Source organism: Ovis aries, chromosome 20, assembly GCF_016772045.2.
Source record: "Ovis aries strain OAR_USU_Benz2616 breed Rambouillet chromosome 20, ARS-UI_Ramb_v3.0, whole genome shotgun sequence".
Lineage (NCBI taxonomy): Eukaryota > Metazoa > Chordata > Mammalia > Artiodactyla > Bovidae > Ovis > Ovis aries.
In genome coordinates this window covers 13,271,831-13,293,275 of record NC_056073.1, presented here as the reverse complement: position 1 = coordinate 13,293,275, position 21,445 = coordinate 13,271,831, and the positions used below count along the sequence as shown (strand labels likewise).

The following is a 21,445-nucleotide window of genomic DNA, read 5'->3' as shown; positions in this document are numbered from 1 at the left end:
CAGGACTAAGACGAGCCCATTTGCTTCTGATTGGAAAAGGGTGCGGTGTCTCGTGCCTCACCATTCAGACATTCTCCGTGGTGCTATTTTTATCAACAGTAATCATTAAATTGGTGTCAGATGGGCTGGTCCAGTGCCTCACCCCAGGGCTGAGGGATGGAATGCCACGGGTTTTTTCCAGGCAAAAGGAGATGTGGCACGTGGTCCATATGAATGCACCTCTCTCGTACCCCAGGCGAGCCCCTCTAGCCCTGGACCCGGTTCCCATGGCAATGAGAGCAAGGTTCTGCATCACTCCTGGTTCATGCCTGACCTGATTCATTTAACAGACATATGTTGTATACCTTCTAAATGCCAGACATTGAACAAGACACTGGGGACTCACGAAACATATTATCTCTACCTCCTGAGAGACATGTGTTGCACGAGAAAGGCCTGTCACGTGAAGTGGCAGTGTCTGCTGGGCTGTGCAGGTCACGATGCGTTGCTAGACACAGGGTGGAGGGAGGATTTGTTTAGTCTGGGGCTCACGGCAAGCTCCACGGAGGTGGCGGCACTCAGCCAGGGCTTCAAAGATAGAGTTAAGTGGATGAAAATACACCAAAGGGAACCACTGGCAGAGGCATGAAAACGACTCCGTAGATTCATCCAAAATCCAGCTGTGCAAGCAGCTCTCACCATGGGGTCCCACACCTGCCTGGAGCCTCACCCTGAGAGGCTGCAAGGAAGAGGCCCCAGGGCAGGAGTGCCATCTGCTCACCCCCAGGGCCCTGGCTGTTCTGACTCTGTTTTCAGAGTCTGGCCCCACTGAGCCAGGGCCCAGCAACCCCAGTCGGGTGGTAGTGGCTCCAGGGATCCAGGAGATTGAAGCTAGTTGTGAACGAGGAAACTCCACCGCCGTCCATTTGTGGGTCTTGTGATTGAGAACCTGACTCTGGAGAAACAAGGATGTGTCCTTCCATGGAGGCTCAGGGCAGAATTTTCTAGATTCTAAATCTTTCAGTCGGGACCATACTTCTTTTAACTGGATGCCTGAAAATTCAGGATGAAATTTAACAGAAAACCCAAATGGGGCATAATAGGAGAACGGGGAGAAACGTGGCCCCAGACGATGGCCAAAAGTGCTTTGGCAGTTGTCCCCGGCCATCCAAGCCTTGGGGCTCTGGTTTTCATTTCCTCTGACCGGACATTCCAGACTCCGCCCCACAAGAGTCACAAGGAAGCCCAGGCTCAGGCCCCACAGGTCACATCGGGTGTCCCTGGAAGGGCCTCCTCCCTGCGTGGCAGTGGCCAGCTGGAAGGGCCTGGGGCCACCTGGCCTGGGGCCACCTGTCTGGTCAGGAGCCTCCCTGCTGTGGGCCTCTGGAGCCAGGCTTGGCTCTGAGGTCTGACTAAAGTGACAGTGGAATTAATGGGACCCCCATTGCCGTCACTGAGGCCATTTCCCTGTGTCTCCAAACAGGAATGAGAGAGGAAATGTCGTTAGGACGCCAGGAGGCTTTTGAGATTTTCAAGAGGGACCATGCTGACAGCGTCACCATCGAAGACAACAAACAGATTCTGAAGCAGAGGTAAGGCCGCCGCGGAGAGCAGCGGGTCCTCCGAGGCTGCGGCGGGCCGGCCTCCAGACAACCCGCTGCTCTGCCCTCTCTCACCCGCCCAGTCCGGTGTCCGAGAGAAGGGCACGGGGTGTGTGCAGCTTCACGCTGGCTGAGTTGCGTCCAGCCTGGTACCCTTGTCTCCCACGTGTTAAGCCTCATTATCCCAATACGGCTGGGTCATCAGCAACGTTAGAACAGGGGCTGTACACGCCAGCACTTTGCATACAGTCCTCACATCTTACATTAACTCCCAGCATCCTGGGACTCGATCGCTATTTCACTGCTGCAAAGGCAAGGGAAATAAAATGCTTACAGTCCAAATGGAGAAGGAAATGGCAACCCACTCCAGTATCCTTGCCTGGAAAATCCCATGGACAGTGGAGCCTGGTGGACTGTGTAGTCCTTGGGGTCACAAAAGAATCAGACGTGACTTAGTGACTAAACAACACAGTCCAAACGCCGCGTCTTAGAACTCCAGGCCCTCTGCGGCTCTGCAGAGCCACCCTGCACTCCTTGGTCACGGGACACGTATACACACGCATGTCCTGTGACCCACACACCCCTGATGTGCTCTGCCGGCCAGAAGCAGAGCAGGCAGCGCCATTTGTTGACAGTTTGTCCTGCAAAGCCTGTGTTCTGGACCCTTTAGCAAAAGCTGAGAGGTGCATCATTTGTTGAGCTAATGCTGGAATTCAGCACATGTCCTCAAGCTGGTGCAAACAGGAAACGTGTGGGCCTGGAGTTTAAAAGAGAGGGTTCTAGACCACGAACTCTCAGACGTCATGTATGACTCCGCATCGCAGCACACAGAACATTTTCAAAAAGTATTTGTTGAATTAAAATGAGCTCCAGGTTTGAGAATCATATGTTTATAGATGCTTCAAGGAAGCTTGAGAAGGGGACGAGCTCTCTCAAGGAAACAGGCCGAAGTACAAGAGCCTGGAGGGTAAGAAACTTAGGGGAAGCTTTCAAGAAAGGAGGGGAAGGAGCTGAGAAGAAAAGAGAACCAGCAGGAAAGACCAGCCTGAGAGCCAAGAGGGGAGATGGCTCCCAGAAGCAAGTTGTCAGTGGTGTCAGATGCTGCAAAGAAATAGGCAGGGGGGACTTCCCTGGTGGTCCAGTGGTTAAGACTCTGCTTTCCAATGCAGGGGGTGCAGGTTTGATCCCTAGTCGGGAACTAAGATCCTATATGCCACAAGTCGCATCTAGCTCTGCGACCCCATGAACTGTATGTAGCCTGCCAGGCTCCTCTGTCCGTAGGATTTCCCATGCAAGAATAGTAGAGTGGGTTGCTGTTCCTTTCTCCAGGGTATCTTCCCAATCCAGGGATTGAACCCAGGTGTCCTGCATTGCGGGCAGCTTCTTTACCATCTGAACCACCAGAGAAGCCACAAGGTGCAGCCAAAATTGTTTTTATTTATTTTGTAATTGAAGAATAGTTGCTTTACAGAGTCTTGTTTTCTGTTAAACCTCAACATGAATCAGCCATAGGTATACATATGTCCTCTCCTTCTTGAACCTCCTCCTATCTCCCTCCCCATCCTGCCCCTCTAGGTTGATACAGAGCCCCTCTTTGAGTTTCCTGAGCCAAACAACAAATTCCCGTTGGCCATCAATTTTACATATGGTAATGCGAGTTTCCATGTTACTCTCTCCATGCCTCCTACCCTTTCTTCCCCTCTTCCCGTGTCCATAAATCTGTTCTCTATGTCTGTTTCTCCATTGCTGCCCTGCAAATGAATTCTTTGGTACCAAAAATTCTAAAAAGAGGTCAAATAAATAAAGCTTGTTTTCAAAAACTTAAAAAGTAATAAGCTGGAGGCAGCAGAAAAAAGTGCCCAGGGAGTCAGCAGCTGAAAGAGCTCGAACCAGGTACCAGGAGTGAAAGAGCAGGTGAGAAGGAACTGGGCAAATGAGGGAGGGCCAAGCAGTGTGTTCAGAGAGCTGTGAGAGGAGGAAGACTTCTGTGGCAGGAAAACGGGAAGTAGCCTGAGATCAGAAGTTTGTTTCAGGACGGAGAACTGGTCAGGGTTGTAGGCAGCAGGCAGAAGCAAGCTACTGCAGGGAGCAAGCGGGGAGAAACAGAGCGGGCGGGAAAGTAAGGAACAAAACAAGGGAACCGCTGACCCAGCAAGGCTCCAGGGAGCCGGGCAGTGGGGACTGTCAGAGGGTGGGGAGCCTGGAAGGGAGCCAGAATGGAGAAACACAGCAAGACGGGCTGACGCTGATACATTTGGAAGCAGAGGGGACGCATTAAAGACAGCCTCTGTTTTGTCTGTGAAAAAAGAAATTGAAGCAGGACAAGAGATTGAGGATGGTGATGAAGGTTCAGTAGGTACAGCTGCCACAGGCGACAGGAAAGAAGGCAGAGCCGGGAAAAGGAGAAGGGAAGGCCGGCGGCCCTGAGGGCCCAGCCCAGCCGTTAGCCGATGGCGTTTACACTCGGGGGCGCGGGTCCCAGATCACTGGAGGAATCCAGTGAAGACCGGAGCAGCCCTCCTAACCAAGGAGGTGTCTGCACGCCCTGGGACCCAGCAGTTCCCCTTCTGGGTTTACAGCCAGCGTGTCTCTACACCTGCAGGGATGAGTTTCAGAGCCCCTCACAGATACCCCGGGCTTCCCCAGTGGCTCAGACGGTAACAAATGTGCCTGCTTTGCAGGAGACCCAAGTTCGATCCCTGGGTGGGGAAGATCTCCTGGAGAAGGGAATAGCAAGCCACTCCAGTATTCTTGCCTGGAGAATCCCATGGACAGAGGAGCCTGGCGGGCTACAGCCTGTGGGGTCACAAAGAGTCAGACACGACTGAACAACTAAGCATGCATACACAGATACCAAAATTCACATGTGCTCAAGTCCCTTAGGTAAAAGCAGTACAATCGGCCTCCAAACCCACAAGTTCCACCCACGGATCCAGAGGGCCGACTGTAGCTCCCAAGGAGTTCTCACAGCCTCAGAAAGGGCCCTAGATGAGGATGTTCACAGCAGCTCTGCTTGTGGCTGAGGAGGGCTGGAAACCCCGTGGGCGTCCGTCCCTGGGGAAGTGGAGAGTAGAAGGCTGGGGGTGCTCCGTGCAGGCCACAGTTGGGGAGTTGGATGTGGCAGGCAGGGGGGATTACTGAGCACGTGCCAACAAGGGCAGCACCAAGCCAGAGCACAGTTTATATAAATTATAAATGGATGCACATAAAACAAACAAAAGCAACAGAACGAAGAAGTATGCTTTGGCCTACTTTACCAATAAGGATGGCCACCTCTGCAGGGAGCAGAACGGGAGCCCGACGTGACGTGTGAGTGACAGATGGATAAAACAAGGAGTAGGGAGAAGGTGGCCTTCCCTGGCGGCTCAGATGGTAAAGAATCTGCCTGCAATGGGGGAGAGACCTGGGTTCCATCTCTGGGTCAGAAAGATCCCCTGGAGAAGGGAATGGCTACCCACTCTTGTCTTCTTGCCTGGAGAATCCCATGGACAGAGGAACCTGGTGGGCTACAGTCCATGGGGTCCGCGAAGAGTCCGACACGACTGAGCAACTAGCACTCACACAGGGAGAAAATAAAGTGACTCTAGAGAAAGTTGGACACGACTGAGCCACTGAACCGAACTGAACTGAACTGAGCGAAAGTTGAGGTATCCGTTTCCAGGAAACTGGAATATGCACACCCACGAAGACCTGAGCCTGTGAATCCAGGGGGTTTCACGCACCTTCTGAACCTCTCCCTGGGGCAGGCTGTGTATTGTCAGCTGGACGTGCTGGAGCAGGACACCTTGTTTTTCTGGAGACATCTGCATCAGGTGGAGGACAGCTGCCTCGTCCAGTGACTTCACTAGAGCCCTCAGCTATGTCCACGCCTGGGGCTTCAGGGCCCATACCGGTGACCTCATAACCCTGGCTTCATAGTAAACTGACTCACGGAGCTGTACAAGCTGCCAGAGCCTGGACCTGACTCCCTGGATATTCTCACTGAATTAGGTAAAGCCCAAGCATCCATTTGTTTCAGAATTCCAACATGCCACCATGTTTGAAAACCACTGGCCAGACAGAGAGCTTGTCCAGGGACCTTGAGGAAGAACCTAATATGTCATCTCTCTTGTTCTAGAATTGGTGTGGCTCCTGGATCGCGCTTGTACTCTTGAGCTTAGGTCTCTTTCCAGTGGGAGATGGGTTTGGGGGTGGGGGGAGGGCATGCGGGGAGGTGGGGTGGTTGGCAAAGATGAGGATGTATGGGCTTCCGGTACAGAGTTCACTAACAGAACAGGTAGTGAACAGTTCACTCTTAGAACAGCAGACTTCTGACAGCCACGTGACAGATGTGCTTCTGGGCTCACACACGTGGAAATCACACAGGACGGGCTGGTGCGAATGGTGGTCCCATCTTCCTCAAGGCCCTAAACCAAAGGAGTTAATGAAACTCACGCAAAGCTCCCCTCTAAGAAGAGGTTTTCCCAGCAGTGAATCAGTCTTTTAAAATCAAATGGAAAGTCAGCAGACCAGCCCACATTTTTAAAATGTCTACATCTGTTCAGCGTTACCAATTATTAAAGGAATATTTGGGACCGGGGAGTGTAAGCCAGGTCCTACTCTTTTCTCAGGATGGGAACCTTTGCATTCACAGCGAGTATTCAATTAGCAGATATTACATGCTCATAACTCTTATGGCAGAGGACGAAGAGAGATGTTTTTATAGAAAACAAATAACTACAACCAGTGCTCCCATAGCAGTCGTTGAAATCAAGTGTGAAAAACTTCCAGGCCTCCATATCTTGAGGAATTGGTCTGCGGTGACCCTGATCTCACCAACCCATCTGCTCCCAGTCCCTCTAGTGACCGAGAGCATCACATGGACCATGTGTTGGAGGAATGACGGGTCCTAGGAATACAGACATGCGCCAGAGTGGTGGTCCCCAGGGTGGTTAAATTGCTATTCCCTGGGACTTCCCTGGCAGTCCAGTGGTTAAGACTCTGCACTTCCAATGCAAGGGCCGAGGGTTCCATCCATGGTCAGGGAACTAAGATCCCACGTGCTGCCCAGCACAGCCAAAAAATAATCGCTCTTCCCTAACTCTGCTTCTAGTAGACTTCCTCTTAGAAAGTCTTACCTTTCCGATTATCCTCAGCCAGCAGAACCCAGGGGCCTGGGCTCTCCCGTTTTGTTTACTACTTCTCTTATCGAGTAACTCTGCAACCCATGGCCCTAGTGCTGCACCCTGGTGCTGGAAAAGTCCAGAAAAGAAGGGCTTAGGACGACCACCACCCCCAACAGCACAAGCCTTGGTCCAGCTCAGCCTCGTTACCCAATGGCAAGTAGCTTCTAAGCTCAAATACAGGGACTCTTGATGACTCGAATTCCCTCAGCTCCCCCAGAGTGCAGGAGTTGATGCCGAGTTGCAAGAGGGGCCCATCAGTGGCTCAGACGTTAGTGTCACCTTAGTAGGAGGGATTTCTACCCCTACTTGCCAGCATGTCTCAGCTCTGCCCCCAGCTTGGGGAGAGTTGTGCTGTCTGCCTGTGACAACAGAAATAAGATGTTGGCACATTAATAGGATATCTGCCCTCCGGTAAACTGGAGCGCGTGAGCCAATTCTTAAGCCAGATTTTTCAATAGGAGACAATTCAGATAGAAGTGCAGTTGAAAATCACTGCGTTTTCCAGGCATGACTCATCCTCACAGTGTATAATGGCATGAAGAGAGGCTGGAAGCCCCATGCTTGGCTAACTCCAGTGCCCAGGCACCACGTAGCTGACCTTCTTCTGTGACAGGTTCCCTCATACAAACTGAATCCCCTGTCACAGGGTCCCATTCAGTAACAAAAGAGTAAATCCATGGGGAGGTCAGCCACAGCTGGAAATGAAGGCGTTGATAATGTGAGCAAAACCAAGAAAAGCAGCCCCCTCACTCAGTTGAATCCTCTAGATAGAGACTAGAACAACAATATCACACCAACAGGAAAACTGGACCAAGAGCATCCAAGAGCAAATCTAACACCGTCATCTGGAAATACAGTCCACCCCAAATAGGAGTTCCCTGGTTCCTATTAGACTTCAGCTTTAACCTTTATTATTTTTCCACTTGTGTTTTGTATTTACACCTTGTCTCCTGAACTAGAATTATGAACTCTGAGAGCAAAGAATAGATTAGAATCTTCTCAGCCTCCCCACAGTTTTTTTAAAACAACGCTAGCCATAAAAAAGGTACTCATATAAGACTTTTGTGTGTGGCTTGAAAATGACAATTTGAAATTGAATTTGAGAAACCATAGCAGCCCAGAAAACTGCCTGAGAACTGCTTGCTAGAAGTAGGTGAATGTAGCAGTGGCTTCCTCTGTCGGGGAGGAACCCCTTGGTGGGTGACAGGAGGGCAGTCATCTTGATACGGAAAGGGTACAGGATAGAAAGGAATTTCAGTATTTTAAAAAGTGTAGTAGAAATGAAAATCGGATCTTCATCACAATATAACAGAGGCTGGTATCATATCAGGAATGAGTCAACAGAGAAAGGAAAGGGCATAGACCCAGTCTTTCTGATGGGGAAGTGAATTGGACGTTCACCCCTTGAATGGTCGATGCATTATGTTAATCACCCTAGACAAGAAGACAAGACTGCAATGTGGGAGATAGCCCAAAGGCAGGCAGCGTAAATGCAGGGAGCTGAGCAAACGGCGGCAGAAGTGGTCTGGGGGAGAGAGGACAGCGCCCTCTCAGGGCGAGTGGCCCAGCGTGGAGCTCAGTGGGATGTCAGTGTAGGCACTGAGGACAGAGAGGGGGCAAGACTCCAGGACTGAGTGAAGGGGCTGATGGAGAGAAGGGCAAAGGCTGGTGTGGGGTGCAGGTTAGTGGCATGAGCCCCTGGGTGAGTGTGGGTGCCAGGCAGCGAGGGGAGAAGGGCAGGGAGGCCTTCAGGGAAGGTCCTCAGCCCTTCTCTGGATCCCATGGGTTTTAGTTATCTGCAGGGCATCAGATAGACAGAAAATAAAGCAGGACTGGGATCTGGGAGCTGTCCAAAGAGGTGGCCATTGAAGGCACTGGCCTGAGTGGAGCGCCTGGAGAGTAGGTGTCCTGAGGAGAGGCTCTAAGGCTAAACCCTGACCACTGAAGAAAATGAAAGTGCTGGCCACTCATTCATTTCCAACTTTGCAACCCCATGGACTGTGCCCACCGGGCTCCTCTGTCCGTGGAATTCTCCAAGCAAGCATACTAGGTAGCCATTCTCTTCTCCAGGGTATCTTCCCGACCCAGGGATTGAACCCAGGGATCAAACCGAGGTCTCCTGCATTGCTGGCAGATTCTTTACCATCTGAGCCTCCAGGGAAGCCCAAACCCTGACCATTACCAGCATCTAAGGAACAGATGGCAGAAGAAAAGCCTGAAAAAGAGTCTGAGAAGCAACACTGCGGGAGAGAGGGGGAAAAACAGGAAGATGCGTGATGCGACATGGAAGCCAGTGGAAGAGAATTGTTTTCACTCCACGATCCTCTCAAGGTAGATGAACTCTTTCGTCCAGAATTCAGGCTGGGGCAGGAAGAAGGCGAGGGGGTGGCTCCGAGGGAGCCGGGCTGGGGGCTGTGGAGATGCAGGAGGAACAGGGCAGGAATGCAGAGCCGCGTCTCATCGCTGTTGACGCCCCTCCTTCTCCTCCAGAGCTGGGCTTCCTCAGGCAAGAGTCTGTCTCGACAACCCAGGGGCAGGAAAGCATGTGGGTGGAGTGGCCTGGGGTGGCAGCAGCTGCAGAGTGAAGGGAAAACGGTCTCTCAGAGACGGTTCAGCCCTCACCCATGCCTCTCCAGTGGGAAAGCCCTTTTTAGCTCGGCGCTAGGCTGCAGAGAGCCTGGAACAACAGCCCACGGCTTCCCGGCCATGTCTGCCAGCCTGGCGTGGGGCGGCTCTTTGAAGACGGTTCACCACAGCACTCAGCAGCTCTTCGCCACGGGCCCCACCCCCGACACATGTGGGTGACCACCGGCGGGGGGGTCCCTTCCATGCCTGTGGGGGCTCCTCTGCGGAGATGGCCCTCTCTGCCTTCAGGACCTTCCCTTCTCGGCTCTGCCCTGGTTTCCTCCAGCACTGCTATAAGTCTCAGCAGCTTTGCAGCCTTGCTCTTATAGTTTCCTCATTCCCAAGAATCTCAAGCTTCCAGAACTCTGTGGAACAGGCCGTCAGAGGTGTCATTCACTGGGCTGTGGAGGACTATAAAACGCCCTGAAACTGCCGGTGCTGAGGATGGACATGGCACCAACCAACAGTTAGAGCCCCGCCCCCTGCCCCCCGCCACCTCCACATGGCAGAGCTTAAAGGATGAAGATAGTCCTCATTTGAGTGGCCCAGACAAAGCCTCAGTCTATCTGCCCAGGGGACAGAGGCCAGAGTGAGCCCCCAGAGCCCAGCAGTGACCCACCCATGTTACGAATGTTTGCTGAGCTGAATTCAGTCTGCCTGGCATCCAGTGGGCTTGTACTCATCTCCAGAAGGCGCCAAGCCCTAAGCTGCAAAAGGGACATATGTCGTCTGGGATGAGCCTGAACACTATTAATAAGGAGCCAGGGTGGGGAGTCCCAAGAAACCTAACGCTGAGAGAAAATGTAGTCACCTTCCCTGGAAACTTCTGTTGGCAGTCTCCAGCCAAGCAAACACAGTCGGAAAATAGCAGTGACGTAATTCACGCCTCTTTCCCAGCCAGCCCAGAGCATTCTGGGCACTCTGGACTTCGCTTCTGGTATTCCCGTACCTGGGAGCCCTCTTCTCCCCACGTCGTCTAACAAAATCCCGCAGGACTAAAGTGCGTATGGATGAAGCAGTAGCACATCTGGGATTTACTGGGATCCAGAAAGATTTGCAGGTAGAGCAATAACATTTCCTAAGGGCCCACTGTGTGTAGGCCTAGAATGCATGGTTTTCGTAGGGGTCATTTCTACACTTGTCCAGCGTAAGACTGGGCTCTCAGGGGGCTTCTCAAGATTACCTGTTGGAAAATAGGAGTCATTAAGTAAATGTCAACACAGCATCTGGGGGACGAGTAGGCAGCCATCTAAAGATAGTGGAAAAGTTCCTAAGAACATAGGTAAGGACTTACAATGCTAAATGGAAAAAAATCAAAGCACAAAATCATATATATATATATAATCTTAACTCTGTAACAACTGGCTAGAAAGAAGACTAGATCTCAGAATAGGTCTATTTCTGGGTAGGGAATAATGAGGGGTTTTTTTTTTTTTTTCTTGCTTTGATAGTTCCAAAATGTGATTTAACATCATCTATAACAAAAGTAAACAAACTCTTTTCTGGGAAAAGCCAGATAGTAAATATTTTCAGCTCTTCAGGCTCCATAGCCTTCGTCACAGCCACTCAACTGCCTTTGCAGTGTGAGAGCAGCCTTAGACAGTAAACAAAGGAGTCCATGTGGCTGCGTCCCATACAACTTGATTTATAGAAACTGATGATGGCGTGAATCTGCCTCATGACCAGCCATGGTTTACCAGTAAGGGAAAAAAAGAGAAAAGATCAGAAAGAAAAAAGTTATTTAAATATTCTCTGACTCTAAGATCTCGGTACTGTGATTAATAGAACACCGCACCTAAGGCGTAGAGCCCTGCTTTCCTCAGGTTTCTTGGTATCATAAAACATTAGGAATCAAGAGTCGTAAATTAGAGGCTATGCGAAGGAAGTTCTACACTGAAGAGTGGGGTAAAAATGCATGACACCAGTAATTAATACAAATTTTATTTCTGCTCATAAGTCAAATGTATTTCATTCATTTAAATTGTCTTTTTATGTCCCTTTCCATGAAGTTTTATAACAGAGACCTCTCAGGAATCTTTTATTTTTAAAACATAATTTAGGATGAACAGAAAATGTTAAACTCTCATTTCTTCTTTTTTCTCCCCCTCCAGATTTTCTGAAGCTAAGGCCCTGGGAGAAAGCATAAATGAAGCAAGAAGTAAAATTGGTAAGCAGATGACACTCTGTGAGCCTCTTTCACAGGCCATTTTCCTGGTGAAAATCAGGTCATAATGTGCTTCCAAACAGCCGTGAGGACCAGTTTCAGAAGATCCCTGCCCAGGAGGCTGCTTTGAGAGCACCTCTCCTTGGAAGTTTGTCATCTCTCCCACCATTCATCAGGGAAATCACTTTCTTTTGTCTAGATCTTGAATTGTTCATCCTCATGCAGGCCTGAGTCTGAGCCTCCCAATGAGCAAGTTCTGTCTGTCCCTGGTGTTTTCCAGCAATGGCTCAGCTGGTCATAACTGTACTATTGCAGCAACGTTTCACGTTTTTAAGGGACTGTGGAACACTTTCACACCTCCCAGAATGTACGTATCGTTTTTGGCCCAGGTGTGCATTTTTCAGCACCATTTCATCTCCTTCAGTGACTAGGAGAATGAGAGGCAAAAATGAGTCACTCTGCCCTCCCAGGACTTGGGCTGCCCAATGGGGCTCCCCCACTTAGATGAGCATCCCTGGAAAAGTGAGGTTAAAGCAAGAGGCAACCTCAGTAATACTGTGCCTCAGATCTTTGTCAAAGTGAGAGGAGGAAGATGCTTCTTTCACCCGAAGCTAGAAGACACACAGAGACCCATCTCCCAGGCTGGGCATCTTCACCAAGGGGGTCCCTTCTGGCTTCATCTCTGTGCTAGCTAAGACTGTTACAGCTGACTCCTGTGTCCCCCTCGTCCCGACCTCTCTGCTCTCATAAGTGAGGACAGGACAGAAGGCCACTATGAACATCCCTTTTGGCTTTTCCTACAAAATATGGCAACTAACAATAGCCTGGGGTCATTTCAGTTAGGGAACCGGGTAGCCCTGCATTCTCTACTGCGGCTTGAACAAAGAACTGAGGCCAACAAGCCCCGAGCCGCACCCAGCGCCAGGACAAGGATCTCTAGAGTCTCAGAGGTGCTTGACTTAAGGTCCAGCAACTTGGATGGAGGGAAACTGCACCTTTATTTTCACTAACCTCTAACTGCAGTTTAGCGCTCCATCCAATGATGAATGTCCGCAGCAGACCACAGTAGAAGTACCAGCACCTGTCACAGTGGAAATTACCGACATTTTCACTTCACAACACGGTTGGCAGACACCGTAAAATATCTTTTATACTCATCAGTGCTTCAAAATTACAGTAGTTATTAGACTCACCAGTAGACCTTGTTATTTAATGCACTTATATAAAAGCACATATAGCTATTTCTATATCACAAAACTTTTTAAAATCTTGGTAACTATTTCAATGTAATTGGTCTCTCTTAAAATCCTATGTAAAACTCCTTTCTTGGCTTAAATTCTCAAAACCCCTGAAACCATATGAAAAAAAAAAAAACTGAGGGTCAGGAGCACTTTTCTAGAGATAGCATTTATAGTTTATCAGACTCTCATAGAAATCAGTGACCCAAACCGATGATGAGGGAAGGGGAAACAGGCCTAAGCGGATTCAGAGCCAGCTTGTCAGAGTCATCTGACTCGAAGGACCTAATGGTCTGTTTTCACTCCTGGGGAGACAAGAGGGGAGGACATTTTATGAATCGTTTCTCCCCAGAAAGTGACATAAAGTTTTGTCCTTGGAAAACATCTAACTCTCTAAACCAAAATAAAACTGTTTCAACACTAATGAAATATACAAACAGTGGAAGACAACAGTGGCCCATTCTAATAACTTAGTGTTTCACTCTGAGTACAGTGAGTTGTTGTCACAAGTCATTTTAAATTCTCCATAATTTTGATGCAACAACACACATTGATGGATCCAATTTGCCATATTTCTTGAGATTAGGCAAATCAGAGGCTGCCCCACAGCTGCCCAGGCCAGGGATCTGAAGGCTGTAGTTGGTATTCCAGACAATATGTCTGTAATTTGCACACAAAAGGTCCAGATGTACTAGAGAAAGCCCTGGGCAAATAAACCTTTGTGTTTTCTGAATAATAATAAGTAGAGTTCACAGCAGTGTTAAAACTCAAACATTTATTGCTAATGAGAAAGTGGCTGGTAGTTCAGTGGTGCTAATAAAACCAATGTCACTCTTAAGTCATTTTATGCAAATAATAGGCTTAAAACCCACCTCCTGGCCACCTATCTTTCAGATGTGCTCTTGATCCAAGGTGGGGCCAAGGCGAGTGGATCGTTGAGACTCAGCCCCCTTATGCAACAAGCCCCTGACGGTGCTTGACCACAGCGAGTAGCCCTGACCACCACCACCACTGCATCTCAGACACAGGGTTAAGACTAAGGAAGTACAAGGTGGAACTTGTACACATATTTAAAATTTCCAAGGCAACCTTGAAGGAAACTGGTTTTAAGAGATTTACAACATTACTGAGTGTATTTTTTCCTAGGGAGAAATTAAATCAAGTGGAATTTTCATCCCCCTACACGTCCTTTAGTGACTCTAAGAGCCTGGAGGTGGGAGCGTGGCACGGATGTGCCATGACGTGCGTGGGGTGATGACTCAGCTCCAGCCCCAGGCTCAGCCACATCCTCTCTCCGGACCCTCGGGCTGGAGTGAGAAGCTGGGGGCGCCTGTGCAACTGGCCTGCCGAGGGGAGAGGGAAGGTCTGTCTGTGATCTACACACCAGCTAGCCCACACGCTTCGACTGCAGGTTGCGTCTGTCGTCTCGGGCAATTTGGTTTTTCTCTGATGTTGTGATCTAGAGCTGCCACTTGAATTTCATTCTTTTTTTTTGAAGAAATGTATTATTTTTTCTAATTTTTGGCTCCACCGGGTCTTCGTTGCTGCACAGGGGCTTTCTCAAGTTGTGGCAAGTGGTGGCTGCTCTGTAGCTGTGGTGCTCAGGCTTCTCCTTCTGGTGGCCTCTCCTGTTGCAGAGCATGGGCTCTGGAGTGCCCGGGCTTCAGTAGTTGCACCTCCGGGGTTTAGTTGCTCTGCAGCATGTGGGATCTTAGTTCTTGGACCAAGGATCAAATGTATGGCCCCTGAATTGGCAGGCAGATTCTCAACCACTAGGCTACCGGGAAAGTCCATGAATTTCATTATTAAAAATCCCTTGAGGTTATTAGTTCAGGAGCAACCATATAATATCTAATTTTTACATGGCATAATCATTCAACCAAAATTTCCATGTTATTTTCTTTTCTTATAACAAACCAACCCAAACTGAGTAGATTAAACTCTTGCCACAAACTCCTTTCTTCGTCCTTCTCTGTACACCATTTACATCAGTCCTGATGCTGAAACAAGTTGAAGTCAGAAATGGAAGAAATGACTAATTTCTTCAGGATCTCTTCCCTGAATAATGAGGTCTTTGTTTTCGAAAGGAGAGCCATTTTCATTGCATTTGCCTGCCCCATACACAACAGCGTTTAGGCCACTTTCCATCATAGGTTCCATCACGCATTCATATACACCCTGCCTCCATTGATCATATCTCTAAAAATGCCATTAAACCGCAGGAAAAGAAATAGATGGCTTCCAAAGCAGAGGCACAATCCAGGCTGTTTTTCACTTATTAGAATCCTGGCGTTGGTTTCTCTACATCAGCGAGCTACCTCTGGCAGCATTGTCTTTGGCATCAGGGAACAATGAGTGGCTGTTACTTGGCATGAGGCCCACGCTCGCCCAGTCTGGGAACCAGCAGCTTCAGAGGCAGGTGAAATAGCCTGACTGACGCATCTTGGCACCTCTTCACCCTCCACAGACCCCTCTAGGCCTAACTGAAAACATCCATCAGAGGATGTACAACAGAAGGGCTTTCCCCGGGGAGCCAATCAGTGATCACTTCAGAAATCACAGGAAATGTAACAGAAGTAGATGTCAGTGAGCAGGGAAGAAGAAAACCCAAGTGCTAGAAAAGCTGACAGAACATTCTGGAAGTTTTCCCTCTCCTGCTTCACCTTCGAACAAGGACGGCTAGCCCACCGTTTGAACAGTACCCTTTTGAAGAGTGTCTCTCCTGCGCATCTGGGGTTCGGGCAGGTCATTGCTCAGATCTGGGTCTCCATCAGCAGAACTCGTGGGACTGTTTTCCCACTGTGCATCTTCTGTGCTTTCATCTTCTTCTGAGGTTTACTTCTGGACCTGCCCGTGCATGTTGGCTCCTAGTATCTCACCCTACATCCAGATTGTCTTGCGAGGCTGGGAAGGCCTCAGTCAAGTCTGTTCTCTTGTTACTATTTGTCACCAGCTCCAAATAACTGCACCCACTGCAGCTTCACTGAGCACTGGCTCTGGGCCGTGCCAAGAACTTAGCAAGCGCAGTATCTCATTTAATCTCCACAGAGAAGAACCGCAGTCTATACATGTGTGATAGATTCTAAAATACATAAGTTTTACAGTCTTAACACCTCTGAAATCAGGATACATTTAACAATCCATTGGCTGTCTTTTCATTGTAAAAACCTCTTTAATGAGACCAGATCTTACAGTTGATGTAGCCTAGATTCTCTGAACTATCGTATGATCGTTATTTTGCAGATTTTTTAAAAATGGAATATCAGGGAGGTGGCCTGCTAAGTGGCCAGTCTGGGATCAAAGTCCATTTCTGTCCAACTCCAAAACTTTTAAATACAGTATATTATCTCCATAAATTCAGATTTACCTGCCTCTGAAATTTTCTGAGTTTAATATTTCACTAAGCTACTACTCAGTTTTCCTGAATCTTGTTGCCCTTCATTTGATGTGCCTAACAAAAGGCTCATACCAGACCCTAGCTCATGCATATGGAGCCCAAGAAGATGAAAAGGGTCTCTGTAACATGGTCAATGATTGGTCCTTCACCCAGTGGAGCCCAGTTGCAAGGATGACACCCAGCCTGTCCTAGCTTTCCATCCCACGTGCACTAGCCCACAGTTGCACTGACCCTTAGAGAGGGGTGCCTTTTTCTAATTTGCAGAAAGGTGTGCTGCAGACCTACAGCAGCCCTGGAGGGTTCAGTGTCTCACATGGGTCACAACTCTCATTTCCAGCAGCTTGCAAAATAAAATAGAGGGGTCGTATGTTCAGGCTCTATACAATTCCAACTGAGTGCACGTACTGATGCTTCAGAAAACATGAGAGGTTTCAAATCACAAACTTAGATGAGGTTTAGTAGAAATGGGTGTAATGAAGTACTTCTGCTTAAGTACCAAATGAGCACCAATCAACTGGACCAGAGAAAGCCTGGTTAAGGGCAGGCAAAGAAATCATCAAGGACCACAAAATAAAAATATGTCACCATAATGTGAAAAAATGCACGTTCTCAAAATTAAATGCAAAAAGTCAAGGTGACACCCTTTCCCTCTGCCCAGCATTTCCATGTGTGCTCACTGCATTTCCTGGGAATTCTGCCTCTCTGCGGGAAAAGAGATGGTTCAGAGAAAAGCAGTAAAGCCATGATGAAAACGTTACAAGGGGGATTTTTTGCTTTATTAAGTAATTCATCACATGAATTTTAAATAATAAGCTCTGTTTGCACATTAGTTTGATTTTTTTAATTACTCTTATCAAACAAATTTAATTAATTTGTGTTCAATTTGTATTGGCCAGGATGTTTGGCTGTAAGCATGAGAGGAATTTCATTGTCTCGTGAAAGCAGGAAATCCAGGGAATGCATTTGGCTTCATGTGCACCCTCCTCCCCATCCTCCACTCCCTCCTCTCCCTCCCCCTCTCCCCTCCTCTCCCCTCCTCCCAACTCGACTGGGTTCTCTGGGAGTCTCTCCCAGTTTAGTGGGAAGGTGCTTCCCAAAGGTCTAAGCTAATGGGGAGCATAGCAGGGGTCATAGGGCATGATCCTCGGGGCCGTACAGCATGAGGTGAATGATGGGCATGCATCGAAGTTCCTTCTATACTTAGAGCCACTCCCCATCCCTCACATTACTTACTGCCTGAGCTCTGCCTCCTGTCAGATCAGCAGCGGCATTAGATTCTCTAGGAGCACAAACCTCCTGTGAACTGCACACACGAGGGATCTAGGTTGAGGGCTTCTTAAAAGAATCATCCTGAAACTGCCCCCACCCCTACGTCATCTGTGGGAAAATTGTCTTCAAGAAGACCAGTCCCTGGTGCCAAAAAGGCTAGGAACCTCTGGATGATAGATTCATATATCCCAGTAAACAGGGTCTTTTCCAACACTGTTGGCAAAAACCCCTAGAGGGGGAATGACCGGCCTGGCTTAGGTCATGTGTCCATCTCTGAAGGAGACCCTGCATCCAGGAAGTGAAACGTTCTGATTCACTCCCTCCTCAGGACTCAGCCCACCTGCTCCATAGAAGCTGAGTACAGGTTTTAGGGAACTGAAGAAGTCTCTGTCTCCAAAGGAAGAAATGCTGGGCCGACAGCAATCATGTTCACTACAAACCTCTAAGATATTGACCTGCGGCTTGAAACAGGATATGGCTGTAAGGAGTGGATAGTAGTTCCTATGAGGGACCAAAATGCTTAGAGTTATTTATCCTGGGAAAAAAAAGGAAGCTGTGAATGAGGAATTTAAAAACTGGCTTTACGTACCGGTGCCTCTGCCGGTAATGGAATAAATGCAGTCACATGCTAAAAAAACAGCAGGGATTGTAGGCAGATTAAGACTGGAAAGACTTCTCAAAGCCCATGCAATTTTATGACTAGTACTCTAATTCAACCAATTATAATCCTAATAAAAAATAATGATATAAATAAAAAGACACGTTAAATTTCTAATGCACAAGGAAACACTATGCAAAACATCCATTTTTCTCCCCAAACGAGGCTATCGTGATAGAAGAGCCCATAGGAAGGGCTGAGGGCTGAGGGCTGAGTTGTGGAGGCGTGAACAACACATGCACAGACAGAAGGGCCCCACGACATGAAAGAAGCGCTTCCTTCTAAGAAAGAGCACTGGCCACACTGGACTCAGAGGAGGCATGTGGGGAGAGGGGCTGGGTTCAGTCCTCAGTGTCCCTACCATCCCCTGGGCTCAGCTCTGCTAGCTTCCTTTGCATTTAACAACCTTTTCTTGAACTTTCTAGAAAAAAAGTCCTATGTCAACAAATATGACACTGACTCCAGCTCCTCGTAACCAATCCTGTGTGAGTGGTTCCTGTTAAACATAATTGTGGGAGGGCACACTGTGTATTACTTGATGTGCAGAGGGATCAGTAAATTGTAGCTCATCTTTTGTGTTTTTTTTTCCATTTTTATTTTATTTTATTTTTTAATATACATTTATTTATTTTAATTGGAGACTAATTACTTTATAATATTGTATTGGTTTTGCCATACATCAACATGAATCCGCCAAGGGTATCCACGTGCTCCCCATCCTGAATGCCCCTCCCATCTTTAAAGAGACTCAAAAAGGAAGAAATGATTTTCGGTTATATTGAACCTATAGCTGATCACATGAAACAGACATTTTGTCAGAAGAGGTGATAAACAGAATATAGATTCTCAGAATTGCTAAAAGCAGGATAGACTGGCACCTTTTGAGATGACTCGGTATATCTAAAGATGAAAAGAGCAGAGGGAAGATTTCTTAAAGTCCTTCTTTTAATAATTTAGAATGTTGAAACTCCAAGACGTGCAGTTACCGGAGTGACAGCCCATAACCAGTATGACTGATATCTTCATAGACTTGATTGAATGTTTGCTGTCTTAGTTTGGAGATCAGTCAACAATAGCAAAATGATCTGAGCAAGCTGGAGGACTGTGGAGTGTATTAACTGACAAGAGGTAACACTAATAATCGTCACATATAAGGAAGGAACCAGTGATTTGGTTGGAATGTCAGCCAAAAAAAAAAGATGGATGGAGGCCTCCCAAGAGTCCTGACAGAGTGGTCCTACCTTAGGGAATAAAACAAGGTCCAGGATCTGGCCCATGTAGGGTGAACTCAGGAAGGCTGTCCCCTGTCAGTCATACTCACTATAACCTAGAGAGGCAGTCTGCCTATAACCTAGAGAGGCAGTCTGTTAATTTACCCTGGAGGATGTTCTTTTATAGACAGGAACTCTTAAACTGCCTCTATCCAAGGCCTCTTCTCCCAGAAACAAAATAGATTTATTACTGGAAGGTTAGTGAATAAGCATCCCCAAGCATAAAGGGAGTCAAAGCAAAAAGAAGTGTTTTTTGAGAGCAAGGTTCTCACGGGCAAGGTGAAGCCCTGCCAGGTGTCCAGTGCCCAGGGGAGTGAATATCCCCACAGAGATTCCAGGCAGCCTCCACCCCAGCCACCTCTCTTCTGGGCACAATACACTTTTCTCCAGAAAAGACAATACCATATGCTAGGTTTCTACTTCAGTTCAGTTCAGTTCAGTCGCTCAGTCATATCCGACTCTTTGCGACCCTATGAATTGTAGCATGCCAGGCTTCCCTGTTCTACACCATCTCCTGGAGCTTACTCAAACTCATGTCCATTGAGTTGGTATGCTATCCAACCATCTCATTCTCTGTTGTCCCTTTCTCCTCCTGCCTTCAATCTTTCCCAGCATCAGGGTCTTTTCCAATGAGTCAGCTCTTTGAATCAGGGGGCCAAAGTATTGGAGCTTCAGCCTCATCGTCAGTCCTTCCAATGAATATTCAGGCTTGATTTCCTGTAGGATTGACTATTTTGATCTCCTTGCTGGCCAAGGGACTCTCAAGAGTCTTCTCCAGCACCAAGTTTGAAGGATAAATGCCAGTACAAAATAAAAAGTTTTTTTAAATAAGAATTAGAAAACAACAGTTTCTCTACACTCTTAACTTATAATTTCAAAGTCAAGCTACATTATTTTCTTTAAAGTGAAATCTCGAAACATCCTGTCTATCCATGCTGTGTATCCATCCATGCTTAGTCCCTCAGTCGTATCCAACTCTTTGTCACCCCAAGGACTGAAGCCCACCAGGCTCCTCTGTCCATGGGGATTCTCTAGGCAAGAATACTGGAGTGGGGTGCCATGCCCTCCTCCAGGGAATCTTCCCAACCCAGGGATAGAACCCAGATCTCCTGCATTGCAGGCAGATTCTTTACCAGCTGAACTACAAAGGAAGCCCCCTATGTATTCAAATGTAAATACTCCAAACAGCCACAGATAAATAAAATGATTTGAATTGTTCATCTTTGAAGACTGTCACTCTGGTATTCTCTAAGTAGGTGCTTTCAAAGCCTCCTGTCAATGACCTGCTCCCTCTGATAGCTCCTATTATAATACACCCCAGCATATGCTACCCACCTTCAGCCATAGACCTGCTCAGTGCAGTGGCTTCCTCTTGGATTTACCTGCTGACCGACTCTTTGCATGACAGTGAACTTCTCTTTCAGATACATAAACCAATTCAAAGTCAAAAAATAGTAAGATTGCAGGGAGAAATATCAATAACTTCAGATATGCAGATGACACCACCCTTATGGCAGAAAGCAAAGAACATCTAAAAAGCCTCTTGATGAAAGTGAAAGAGGAGAGTGAAAAAGCTGGCTTAAAACTCAACATTCAAAAAATGAAGATTATGGCATCCAGTCCCATCACTTCATGGCAAATATATGGGGAAACAATTGAAACAGTGACAGATTTTATTTTCTTGGACTCCAAAATCACTGCAGATGGTGACTGCAGCCATAAAATTAAAAGACAATTGCTTCTTGGAAGAAAGCTATGACCAACCTGGACAGCATATTAAAAAGCAGAGACATTACTTTGCCAACAAAGGTCCATCTAGTCAAAGCTATGGTTTTTCCAGTAGTCATGTATGAATGTGAGAGTTGTACCATAAAGAAAGCTGAGCACTGAAGAATGGATGCTTTTGAACTGTGGTGTTGGAGAAGACTCTAGAGAGTCCATCAGTCCTGAATATTCACTGGAAGGACTGATGCTGAAGTTGAAGCTCCAATACTTTGGCCACTTGATTTGAAGAACTGACTCATTGGAAAAGACCCTGATGCTGGGAAAGATTAAAGGCAGGAGGAGAAGGGGACAAC

General features: G+C 47.8%; 1 protein-coding gene across 4 annotated transcripts in view; it reads left to right on the top strand.

Moving 5' to 3' along the window:
* KIF6 (kinesin family member 6) overlaps positions 1-21,445 on the top strand; it is a 428,173-nt gene that overhangs the window by 338,764 nt on the left and 67,964 nt on the right. For all 4 annotated transcript variants that reach the window (XM_060403167.1, XM_042236762.2, XM_012100599.5 and 1 more), the window contains 2 exons: positions 1,463-1,571; positions 11,482-11,537. In XM_060403167.1, the coding sequence (XP_060259150.1) occupies positions 1,463-1,571; positions 11,482-11,537 (165 nt within the window). The remainder of the gene's footprint in view (positions 1-1,462; positions 1,572-11,481; positions 11,538-21,445) is intronic.